At 39.0% G+C, this 13,530-nt stretch overlaps 1 protein-coding gene across 3 annotated transcripts in view; it reads left to right on the forward strand.

The window, feature by feature from the left end:
* Positions 1–13,530, forward strand: part of ncor1 (nuclear receptor corepressor 1) — a 237,585-nt gene that overhangs the window by 63,285 nt on the left and 160,770 nt on the right. For all 3 annotated transcript variants that reach the window (XM_084320851.1, XM_084320852.1, XM_084320853.1), the window contains exons 9-10: positions 1,581–1,647; positions 5,971–6,143. In XM_084320851.1, the coding sequence (XP_084176977.1) occupies positions 1,581–1,647; positions 5,971–6,143 (240 nt within the window). The remainder of the gene's footprint in view (positions 1–1,580; positions 1,648–5,970; positions 6,144–13,530) is intronic.

Consider the following 13,530-nt stretch of genomic DNA (forward strand, 5'->3'; position numbering starts at 1 on the left):
CTCTAACATACAACAGAGCAGTCTGTCGCTCTAACATACAACAGAGCAGTCCATTGCTCTTAAAACTTTGAGTTTCTTTACAAAGTACAGTTCTAAATTACCTTATAGAACAACAGAGCAGTGCATCGCTCACAACAACAGAGCATCGCTCTAACATCATAGAACCGTCATATGAATTTGATTGGAAGTGTATGGAAGTAGGTAGGGTAAGAATAGTGCAGGTAAGGTACAATTTGTCAGGATATCCCTGATGTTTCATTGAAATGCCTGAGAGTCTTTTGAAGATGTCTAGCGAGTTGGCTTCCCTGATGTTTTGGGTTTGTTTGTTCCACAGTTTTGGGGCATAGTTGATAAAGGCTGCATTACCGATCCTCTTTTGACTGTTTCTGGCAGTCTCTAGTAGTCCAGTAGCTGATGATCGCAGTGTTCTTGCTGGCCTGTAATTTATTAGTGTTGGCGATGTAGCTAGGTCCCTGTCCATTTAGAGCTTTGTATTTAAGGAGAAGGACCTTAAAGTCAATTCTAAATGTTACAGGAAGCCAGTGTAAAGCAGACTGGACTAATGTGCTCTCTCCTTTTGGTTTTAGTTAGCAGTCGGGCTGCAGAGTTTTGGATTAACTGAAGCCTCTCTGTGGTTTTCTTAGGGAGACCTGTGAAAAGTGCATTACAGTAGTCTAACCAGCTAGATATGAATGCATGAATTAGCATTTCTGAGATGGAACGATGTTTTCGTCACTTTGTTAATGAGAATTGAAGTTCAGTTCTGAATCTATGATAACCCCGAGACTAGTGACCTCAGATTTGATCCAAGGGGTTAGTCCTCCCAGGTTCTTTATTAACGTTTCTTTTTTTGTTTTGGGACCGATAATTAGAATTTCAGTTTTGTTCTCGTTTAGTTTCAGGAAGTTCTTACTCATCCATTTATTTATTGCCAGTAAGCAGTCTGTAATGGAGTTAATCGCTGTATCATTTGGTTCAGCAGATATGTACAGTTGTGTATCATCCGCATAGCTATGGAAACCTACATTATGTTCTCCGATGATATCACCCAGCGGTAACATGTAAAGGGAGAAGAGTAAAGGACCTAAGCAACTCCCTTGTGCTACCCCATAGTTGTTGTCATATATCTCAGACATGTGGCCTCCTAGTTTAACATAGAATTTCCTCCCTCTGATGTATGTTTTAAACCAGCTTAGCACATGTTCTGAGAAACCCACAAGGTTATAACACATTAGACACAAAATTACTAAACTTAAGTTCACTAATGTTAGCGGTATTAGCTTGCTAGCTTAGCTAGTTGATGATAGCTATGTTTACACTTCGCTAGCTAACTAACATCTCTAGTTTCATATGATACCAAAACCTTTACTCTAGCATTAAAATGTACCCTGCTGGAGCCCGTGAAAGATAATAATGTCGACAGGCCAATTTAACGGCCAATATATCAGCCGACCACTACTTTTGTATGCTTTGTGTTCTGTAGCTCTCAGGTTCAAAACAAGAATGTTAGACTCTGTTAATGATGGCACATCGCCATCGGCCATTTGCTCATTTCACTGAAGAAATGTGTTCTCTTGCAGTAACCAAGTGATGAGGAAGAAGCTAATTCTGTTTTTCAAGAGGAGGAACCATGCACGTAAACAAAGGGTGAGTCTCTCCTCTGTTGGGGGAAGGATGCTCAAATAGGAGCCTCCAGGAATGTGTGTGAATGCTTTGAGCCTAACATTTAAGCCCTAATAGGATTTATTTTTATTTTAACCATAAAGATGTGTGGTGGGGCATATTCATATATATTTGTAGATGGAAAATGTGCTCTCTGGAACAATCTCGACCCATTTAAAATTAGAATACAATATAGTTGGTCTGTTTTACTCTGCTGTTTGAAGCTTTACAAATATTACCAACGTAAATACAGCTTTTACAGACACAAAATTCCCTCAACTATGGAATGAAAACAAGTCTGTTCTTCCTTTTTTTGTGCGGTGGGGCTACCATTTGTTTACATTTGGATTACCGATGGCATTTAAACGCATTCCCCATTCATGCACAGACAAAGACCAACACTAGCTATACTCTTACACAGATGTCCAGCATACTGGGATGTTGATGGATAGAGGCATGTTGTGCCCATCCTGTGTACCTGAATGTGTACCCAGGGTTTGGACAAGGTCCTTGAAGTGCTTAACCGTTTTTGTGCGCCAAGAACGAGTTTACTCATTATTGCCCGTCATGCGTTCAGCGCCAGAAACGAGTTTACTCGTTTTTGGGATCGTTATTTCGTTTATTCGCTATATCTATTCATAATTCATAGCTGCAGACCCTTCAGAGCCTGTCTGAGCTGGCAGACGGTCAACACCGCCCGCTACGACGGTCATTTCATGTATGGACGAGGAGACATAATAATGATAATCTAGCGTTGATTTCAGGATGATTTGATAATCAGCTGAAAAATTACAACGTGATGACTGGATTACATTAAATGCCCTTTTCTCGCCTTTTTCCTGAAATTACTGAAAAACACCCAAACCATACTCTATTCAAAACAGTATAAAACGGAAATGTACGGATGAAAAAACAATCTGTCTCGGGCATGTTGACTAGAAGCAACTCACTGAGACTCAACAGCGTTATTAGACCCATAGATATAATATGAAATATATTTTAAGCACTCGCAAATGTCAGTCTAAAACTATCCATTGAATAAAGACCTGGCGATGAATGGGGTATCAGCGCCTCCTGCTGCTGGCGGTCAATGTGTTAAAGTGCTTGATTTTTGACCAAAAAGTTAAAGGCCTGGAATTCCTTGAAAACTGTACTTTTTTTAACAAGGTGCTTAAAAAGTCATTGAAATTCAAATCAACCATTCACATTGAAAGTTTTGTTTATCCATGATACATTCTTTCTGAATCAAGAAATGACATTTTTTCTATTTAAAGTGTAATTAACACATTGAGTGCCACACCCCTTTGACCAGATAACCCCTTCCGTGCCAGCGCTTTAGTCAATGGGAGGTCGGGATATTTGCGAACGCTTAAACTATATCTTAAATTATGGCTATTGGTCAACATGCAGTCAACATGTACGAAACGGATTGTTTTTTCATTGGTACATTTCCGTTTTATACCGTTTTGAATACGAGTATAGTTTCGGAGAGTTCTAGTAATTTCAGAGAAATTCCGCGATAATAGCCCTTTAGTGGAATACACAAAACACGTTGTAATTTTTCGGCTGATTTATGAATCGTTTTCAAATAAACGCTAGATTATCGATAGTATATGTGTACTTATGCACGCTAGATAAGCAGGCTGAAAAATCTATCTATGCCGTGCTTAGCGTTAACGTTACGCACACACACACACACACACATTGTGATCGCTGTGAAAAAAACATCTCATTAACCCAAAACTGGTAACATAGAGTCCTTACCTCACATCAGATGTTCTGCAAAAAGAATAATCCAATTCCTGATCGCCATTCCAAATATCGATCGCGTTTATTGATCCAACGTTATACTCCGAAACAGATAATCGACGCTTCTTCCAGTCCCCTCAGTCAATGCAATAGTATCCAGATGCATGCCCCAGAAGTAAAACGTGGACCGGAGTTATTTTTTCGATGCACTTTTTCAGCCAATCCAATCCAATGATGTGCAATACCATCCGGGAGACGATAGGCGGCGGTATTTGCCCTTTTCGACCTCAGAGCCATTCCCAATGATAACGTCAGGCTGGATGGATGAAAAATTAATGGATATTGCTAATAAAAGAAATAACGAGAAAAAAACTAGAAAACTCGTCATTGGCACTCAACGCATGGCGAGTTAAGACGACTAATCTCGTCGTTGGCACTCAAAGTGTTAATTGTCGGAAATTGGTTTTATGCCATAAATATTGGATTTGATTTTTTTTCTATAAAAAAACTGCATTTAAAATGTGAATTGTATCCTTTTAAATGCCCCCTTTAAAATGAAAAACAACGCTTAGGAAAGTATTTGAATTTCATTTAGCAATGTCTGTGGGAACCCTGTGTACCTGAATGTGTACGGACACGGTAGGAGGAAGACGAAGCCACCAGGCGCCACACATTCTCTCTGTGCACAGATGACGAATGCACTGACATCATACTCATCCTGAAGAACTTTGTCTTGATTCTGCATAGTTTTGAGTTGGGAAAGCTTGCATCTTACATGATGAAGATTTCATATTAAGAATAGGATACTGGGGGAGCTCCAGTAGCTCACCACGTACCTCGAGCGCTATTTCGGCGCCGGGGACAACCGTGCTCGTCACGGATCTGGGGTTTAGCGAGTTCGAATCCCGGACTGCAGCCGTGCCTTTCCCAGAGTGTCTTCCCCCCCATCTGTACCCCTTCAGCCTGTTTCTGTCGGTCATTCTTGACCAGAGTAAATGCGATAAACGCAAAAAAGAGCCAGCGGAATGGCCAAAGTTTAAAAAAAAAAAGAATAGGATACTGATCACGGTAGTTTGTAAAGTGTTGGATTTATTTGGAATTTGGATCAAAAGTAGAAACTTGGAAGAATAATGATTTCTTAATATTTCTCCATATGCCGTAAATGGCTGCTTTTTTATATAGCGCTTTTATCCAAAGTGCTTTACAATTTGTTCCTCACATTTTACCCATTCACTCACACATTCACACACCGACGGCGGAGGCAACCATGCAAGGTGCCGACCTGCTCATCGGGAGCAATTAGGGGTTAAGTGTCTTGCTCAAGGACACACCGACACGCTGCCTGGGAGGAGCGGGAATCGAACCCGGAACCTCCGGATTGCCAGACGACTGCTCTACCTCCCGAGCCACTGTCGCCCTGTTACCTGCATTGGAAGCAAAGAAAGTCCGTTTGGAACTCTTATTAATTACAGATATGTTAAGATGTTGTATTACTGGGTGTTTTTCAGGTATGTTTATATAGACTATTGTGATAGAGTATTTTTGTATTCATCTAATCATATACCATGTGTGCTTTTAAGTACGATCTATCAATCAAACTTTCCAGTGTTTCACAGGATTGATCTCAGAAACACGCCAGGCCAAATGACTCCTCCATCTTATCAGCAAGGCTGTGGTTAAATATAGTCTAATCACCCCCATGTAGAAGCATTTTTCTGCTCTGCAATGGAGGTACAGCTCTGCGAGCACAATCTTTGCTCCCCAGTCTGGGTCAGACGGACCTTTTGGACCCGACAATGGAAGAGTGCACATGGCCATGTGCCAAGAGGAAGGTGAATTGTTTGGCCCTCGCTGGCGAGAGTGGAAACAAGGCTGTATTGTCTTCTCTGTACGGGACTCTTTCCACTCTTATATCTCTGGATCTCTCTCTTTGAGCAATGGAATGCCCTTGAAGGCCGAGGGTTAGCATTTGTTAGCACTGCTTGTGTAAGTCAATGGGGAATGAAACCACTCCTCTCAAAATAGCATACAACTCCTTTTAAACCATCCTACCACTTGTTACCATTACTAATTTGTAAATCCGTATTTGTTTTGGCAGTCTGAGAGTTGTATGTTGAGATTTTCAGTTTTGCAGGATTTTTGGAGAAAGCATGGCACTTGAGACAAAACACATTATCCTATATAATTTTATATGAATTCCTCTTGTTTCTTTGAAGTACATTGTTTCAGCTTATGTTTTAGTTTGTTTAATTTTTTAGTGGCCATCTTGGTCTATATACTTATTGTTAAGTATACTATATACTTATTGTTTGTGTCTTGTAAGCCCATATGGGCTGGGCATACATCTGTATGTAAGACACAAACATTTTCAATATCAATCAATCAACTAGACCTTAGAGGGAAAAAATGCAACGGCTTGCATGCGATGTTGAGAGATAAACTCGTTGCTAACGTACCAAACAATCCTGATGTCGTCTCAAGGCAATTAAGAGGATCACGTGATAAAACATCTACCCGATGTGTCTGGTAAAACATTTTTTGCACGTCGTCTCTGCACAGGAACAGAAGATTTGCCAGCGCTATGACCAGCTAATGGAGGCATGGGAGAAGAAGGTGGAGCGTTTGGAGAACAACCCGAGACGAAAGGCCAAGGACAGCCGGACGCGAGAGTACTACGAGAGACAGTTCCCTGAGATCCGCAAGCAGAGAGAGCAGCAGGAGCGCTTCCAGAGGTAATGGTGGATAGGGTAGGGCTGGGCTGGGTAGAGCAGGATTACTAAGGTGTGGTGGTGTAAAGCTTTTGACTCGGCAGCAGTCAAACGGGTGAAGGGTGTAGTTGGGGGTGGGCAGTATACTGGTGGAAATCCCTGCCAAGGTAGAGATTTTACTACTGAAGGCTACTTTTTAGGCTTTTATCACATTTACCAATGTAACACACAAAGCTAGCGAACTGTGCACGGACGTTAAAAGATGATAAACTAGTTTGTGAAAAAGACACGTCAAAAAGTTGGCCAATTATTGGCTAATAAAAGAAAAACATGCACGTATTGCAACGTAAACCTCGAAGTAAACAAACGGATGCTTTCTGAAATGGAGGGCACAGGGCAGCGAGCGTGATGCGGGGGCTCTGGTTCCATAATCATTCCAGTCTTGATCAAATAACAAATGGCTTTTGAAAAAATCTTAAAGAAATTAAATCAAGTGAATGAATGAATAAATGAATGAGAATGAAAACCCCTAACAGCAACTACTATGATAAAGTCTGATTAACATGAGATTAAATTTAGCCACCAAGGCGATGAAGCAAAAAAATTTAAAATGCTTTTTCAAATGAGTCAAACTGGAACTTTATATCTTCATATTAGGGCTGGGACTTTATTGCGTTAATTTCAATGAATTAACTACAGAAAAAATTAAACGTAAAGAAATGTACGAATTTGTTCGCATGTCGCGGCACTTTGCTCTCGTCTGTCGGCTCCGGGCTGCGTTTTCGCCGATCAACCAATACATTGTTGAATTTGCCGCCTTTAGATCGTCACCCCACTCAACCTATTGCGTGCTTCGGATCTCGAGTTTGTTTTGACTCGAGTTTGTTTTGACTCGAGAGGCGAAATAAAGGCAGTGGACGACCATTTTGGATAATCACGCTGAATTATTGCGGTACACACATTACAAAAACGTTTGTGAAATATTTTCCGTGGGATTTTTATCAACGTTGGACCTGTATGACTAAGACTTCAGGCTATGGAACCGTTATGTTTTCCAGCTCCTACCTCTCGGCTGGAACTTAAAAACAGGCATCTGGCAACCACTAAACAGAAATGTGAGTACAGTGTACACACAACTTTTACTTCAGTGTGTTCAAACCTCTGTTACTCTATTTCATTAGCATTCAAAGTGATTTTTCTTTATTGTGTAAGAAACTTCGGAATGTTACCTTTCAAAAGAGAAAAGGTCCTAAAAAAAGACTTGTTGGTCTGTGTAGTAGCTAATAAACAAGGTTTTGCTGCTTAAACGTATGTATAATGTATATTCATTGATTCACTCGTATACCAAAATCCATTTGAATTGAAAATTTTTGCTTTTCGCATCAGATATTGATATGCGTTTAAAATGTGATTAATTTTGATTAATTAACTATAAAGTCTCGAATTAATTCGATTACATTTTTTTATTGAGTCCCACCACTACTTCGTATACATTTGTGACATTTCATCAGTCCTACAATATATAAAATGCTTGCATTTATAAAAACATATCTAGCTTTTGGCTAAATGGCTAGGTGGTGTGCAGTGGCTTGAATCCTAGGGGTTGGATCCATAGATATATATAACTAGATGGTGCAAGGCGGAGTCTCCAGTGTAGTTCGCCGGCGGCCATCTTGTCACAGGCAGCACGCCCACTCATAACATGAATGTCTATGGTGCATGTACTATTGAAATAACCATAGCTTGCTCAATTTTCAACCGATTTACAAACGGTTTGGTTTATTACAAACGTTATTAACGTGGCTATGATTCAGGATGCTTGGACATGAAAGTCCATTATAAGTATGCAGTATAATAACTACATCTCTGACGTTTATAACAAACCAAACAGTTTGAAAATCGGTTGAACATTTTGCAAGCTATGGTTATTTCAATAGTACATGCGCCATAGACATTCATGTTATGAGTTGCGTGCTGCCTGTGGCAAGATGGCCGCCATGTGGCAACATCGGTCTCCATTGGCCAGCAGCGCGGGTGAGTCATCTAGCCTTTATATATGTCTATGGTTGGATCTGTGTGTGTGTCTTTGCGTGCACGTATGTGATTGTGTGCATGCTTCAGGACAGGGTGGGAGACAGGGTCAGGGTCCAGTCTCTGCTTGTTCCTGGCACTGAGGCTTTGGGCTTTTCACAGAAATCTCCCAAGCAAGGGTTTGTAGGTCAGCTCTGTTAATTCAGACCATTAGACCCTCAAAGAGGAAGCAACCAATGACGGCTCAAATAAGTCTCCTTTTTATTTACAGTGTGATGAAGAAGAATGATTAATAATAATAATAATTAATTTAATTTATATAGCGCTTCTCAATGACCCGAAGTCGCTGACTCGTTACAATTATTATTCCTTTTATTTGTTGTACCCTTGACTCTGCATTTAGCTTGAAACATAGTGTAAATAGCTTTGTTGGAAGTTTGAAGGAAACTGCAATGTAGCTTTAATCTGTGTTAAAGAACTTTTTGTTCCACAGAATGTTTAGAACCTTTCTTCCATCAATGCGGCATGTAACCATTGTAACCAGTCCCCCAACCATTCCGTGCAAGGCTCAAATACACAGCACACTTCTGTTTTTATTTTTCAGTGGTAATAAATCTGTAAAGACGCATCAAATGCCAAAACAAACATGTACATTTGACTCAGATTTTAAATCTGCAAAGCAGTAGTTTGTTTATACTTCAGAGGTATGATATTTAGATTTTGTCCCCAAAATTTATGGAACTGGGAGGAACGGTGGTGTTGACAGCGGATGACAGGGACAGCAGTGGTCGCTAGCTTATTTGTAAATGTTCTTAGATAGAGTAAGACTGCTGGCTTACTTGTACATGTTCTTAGATAGAGTAAGACTGCTGGCTTACTTGTAGATGTTCTTAGATAGAGGGAAGACTGCTAGCTTACTATATAGGTTCTTAGATAGAGTAAGACTGCTGGCTTACTTGTACATGTTCTTAGATAGAGTAAGACTGCTGGCTTACTTGTAGATGTTCTTAGATAGAGGGAAGACTGCTAGCTTACTATATAGGTTCTTAGATAGAGTAAGACTGCTGGCTTACTTATAGATGTTCTTAGATAGAGGGAAGACTGCTAGCTTACTATATAGGTTCTTAGATAGAGTAAGACTGCTGGCTTACTTGTAGATGTTCTTAGATAGAGGGAAGACTGCTAGTTTACTTGTAGATGTTCTTAGATGGAGGGAAGACTGCTAGCTTACTATATAGGTTCTTAGATAGAGGGAAGACTGCTGGCTTACTTGTAGATGTTCTTAGATAGAGGGAAGACTGCTAGCTTACTTGTAGATGTTCTTAGATGGAGGGAAGACTGCTAGCTTACTATATAGGTTCTTAGATAGAGGGAAGACTGCTAGCTTACTTGTAGATGTTCTTAGATGGAGGGAAGACTGCTGGCTTACTTATAGATGTTCTTAGATGGAGTAAGACTGCTGGCTTACTTATAGATGTGCTTAGATAGAGTAAGACTGCTGGCTTACTTATAGATGTGCTTAGATAGAGTAAGACTGCTGGCTTACTTATAGATGTGCTTAGATAGAGTAAGACTGCTGGCTTACTTATAGATGTGCTTAGATAGAGTAAGACTGCTAGCTTACTTGTACATATTCTTAGATAGAGTAAGGCTGCTGGCTTACTTATAGATGTGCTTAGATAGAGTAAGACTGCTAGCTTACTTATAGATGTGCTTAGATAGAGTAAGACTGCTAGCTTACTTGTACATGTGCTTAGATAGAGGGAAGACTGCTAGCTTACTTATATATGTTCTTAGATAGAGGGAAGACTGCTGGCGTACTTATAGATGTGCTTAGATAGAGTAAGACTGCTAGCTTACTTGTACATGTTCTTAGATAGAGTAAGACTGCTAGCTTACTTATATATGTTCTTAGATAGAGGGAAGACTGCTGGCTTACTTGTAGATGTGCTTAGATAGAGTAAGACTGCTAGCTTACTTGTACATGTTCTTAGATAGAGTAAGACTGCTAGCTTACTTGTACATGTTCTTAGATAGAGTAAGACTGCTAGCTTACTTATAGATGTTCTTAGATAGAGTAAGACTGCTAGCTTACTTATAGATGTTCTTAGATAGAGTAAGACTGCTGGCTTTCTTATAGATGTTCTTAGATGGAGGGAAGACTGATGAAACTTTGGAGTTGTGTTTTATGTATTTATTTAGAAATGGATTCAGGAGAGGAAGATAAATGTTGAAACTCAATTTGGCCGAGCCGTTCCCTTCTTTGAGTTCAGATTCCTCGGCATACTAGTTTGCTGTTGCTCAATTTCTGTATTCCGTCTTTATCATGAAGTACAGTAATGTAAAAGGGTCTTTATCTTGAAGTACAGTAATGTAAAGGGGTCTTTATCTTGAAGTACAGTAATGTAAAAGTCTTTATCTTGAAGTACAGTAATGTAAAATGGTCTTGATCTTGAAGTACAGTAATGTAAAAGTATTTATCTTGAAGTACAGTAATGTAAAAGTCTTTATCTTGAAGTACAGTAATGTAAAAGTACAGTAATGTAAAAGTACAGTAATGTAAAAGTCTTTATCTTGAAGTACAGTAATGTAAAAGGGTCTTTATCTTGAAGTACAGTAATGTAAAATGGTCTTTATCTTGAAGTACAGTAATGTAAAGGGGTCTTTATCTTGAAGTACAGTAATGTACAGTAATGTAAAACGGTCTTTATCTTGAAGTACAGTAATGCAAAGGGGTCTTTATCTTGAAGTACAGTAATGTACAGTAATGTAAATGGGTCTTTATCTTGAAGTACAGTAATGTAAAAGGGTCTTTATCTTGAAGTACAGTAAAGTACAGTCATGTAAAAGTCTTTATCTTGAAGTACAGTAAAGTACAGTCATGTAAAAGTATTTATCTTGAAGTACAGTCATGTAAAAGTCTTTATCTTGAAGTACAGTAATGTAAATAAAGTACAGTAATAATGTAAAAGGTGACGAGGGAGGAGCAGCAACACTAGAGACATTGTGGACTGTAATACATTTGGTTACACTTTTCATCACTTTCACTACCAGATATGAAAATGTCTGCAGGTGCTTAACCCTTTTCACTACCACACTACAAAAGGTTAACCCTTTTCAATACCACACTACAGAAGGTTAACCATTTTCACTACCACACTACAGAAGGTTAACCCCTTTCACTACCACACTACAGAAGGTTAACCCTTTTCACTACCACACTACAGAAGGTTAACCCTTTTCACTACCACACTACAGACGGTTAACCCTTTTCACTACCACACTACAGAAGGTTAACCCTTTTCACTACCACACTACATAAGGTTAACCGTGTGTGGTAGTGAAAGGGTTAACCTTCTGTAATGTGGTAGTGAAAGGGTTAACCTTTTATCATGTGGCAGTGAAATGGTTAACATTCTGTATTGTCACAGTGAAAGGGTTAACCATTTGGTAGTGTGGTAGTGAAAGGGTTAACCATTTGGTAGTGGTAGTGAAAGGGTTAACAATTTGGTAGTGGTAGTGAAAGTATTGTCGCAGTGAAAGGGTTAACCATGTGGTAGTGTGATAGTGAAAGGGTTAACCATTTGGTAGTGCGGTAGTAGTGTGGTAGTGAAAGGGTTAACCATTTGGTAGTGTTGCAGTGAATGGGTTAACCATTTGGTAGTGTGGTAGACAGTGAAAGGGTTAGGATGGCATGTGTCATTAGTGACAGTGGCTCAGGAGGTAGAGGGGTCGTCTGGTAATTGGAAGTTTCTCAGTTCGATTCCTGCTCCTCTCTGCAGCGTGTCGAAGTGTCCTTGAGCAAGACACTTACTAACTAACTTATTAACCCCTAACTGCTCCCGATGGTTGTCTCTGCCGTCGGTGTGTGAGTGAATGGGTGAATGTGAGGCATAACTTGTAAAGTGCTTTGGATAAAGCGCTATATAAATGCAGTCCATTTGCCATTTAGTAAAAGTTTCACACAATACTATTTATATTTGTATAATGTTCTCCTCTATTTTACTTAATCTTCAAATACTTGAATCTTATATTAAAGGGGACATGTCTTGCTATTCCTTTCACTATTTGGGCAACTTTACACAATTCCTGTGAGTCTATGGAACACATCTATAAAGTTTTTTTCAAAAAAATTCATTGTTTTATATTTTTAATCACGTCCTCTAAAGCAGCATTTTTCCACTTCAAGTTTTCAAGCTGTTTTGGGCTGGGCTCCGCCCAATAAGCGCTTTGAGTGACAGTCACCCACAGTCAGACAGAGGCAGACAGAGAGTGATGGAGGAGGGGGATACTAATTAATTTCACAGCGGGGGGGCATAATCACCTTTTATTTTACAAAAAGTGATGTTTGGTGAAAGTTAGATTTGCTCTTTATTAATCCCAATAGGGAAATTCATTCTTGTTTGATGATCAAGAGGCACATTTTATTTGTTTTAAGGTGAGACACCCCAGGTGAATAGGCAAAAAAAATATTTGAATAGATATCACTATGAAACTTTCCCAGTTTGTTATGTACATAACAACTTAGAAAAAATGTATTGCAAGTTTTCTGAGATCTTATGTTTATATATGCAAAATAGGCATTACCTCATTAAATATACACTAATTTGCATATGACGTTTGGGTATAAATACCAACATTGGATGATGCCAGATAAAAAATAAATGGTTTCATTATGTTGCCACATAACACAGTGAACTTTTTACAGAAGGGATTGTGGATATGTCTTTTTATCATCCCATGAATCAGGAAATGCTGACTACAGTCATAAAAAAAAATCTATTTTCGCCATGTTTTTTGGTCTAAATGTACTATAAATCAGGCTATGAATGATATATCAACAAACCCCTCTGTAAAAAGATGCAGGGTATATATAGGAAGAAATGTGGAAAGTATGGTGTGTGTAGGTGCTATGGAATGGTACATGTCTACCCTTACGTGTAAGAAAAACGCATAAAAACACATTTTTGGGAAAACGCCTTCAAAGTTCTGTATTGTAAAATGCCATAATTTTTTTTTGGAAACAGCTATTTAAAAACACAATACCTAATCAAACCATTAGTAATTGACACCCTAAACACATGCCTGATAACTGAATAATAATAATGATGTTATTGAACTGAACAGAACTACACACAGGCTACAAACGGTGTAGTACAGTGTAGTACCCCCTAATAGGCAAAACATATTTGAATAGATATCACTATGAAACTTTCCCAGTTTGTTATGTACATATAAACTAAGAAAAAAATTATTGCAAGTCTTCTGAATTTTATGTTTATATATGCAAATGAGGCACTTCCCTATTAAATATGTGCACATTTATGGATGCAATAAGGCAAAATGAAGTAGAATAAACAACTAAATGTGTGTTATTGAT

This window comes from Notolepis coatsorum (assembly GCF_963971535.1).
Source record: "Notolepis coatsorum genome assembly, chromosome: 8".
NCBI lineage: Eukaryota > Metazoa > Chordata > Actinopteri > Aulopiformes > Paralepididae > Notolepis > Notolepis coatsorum.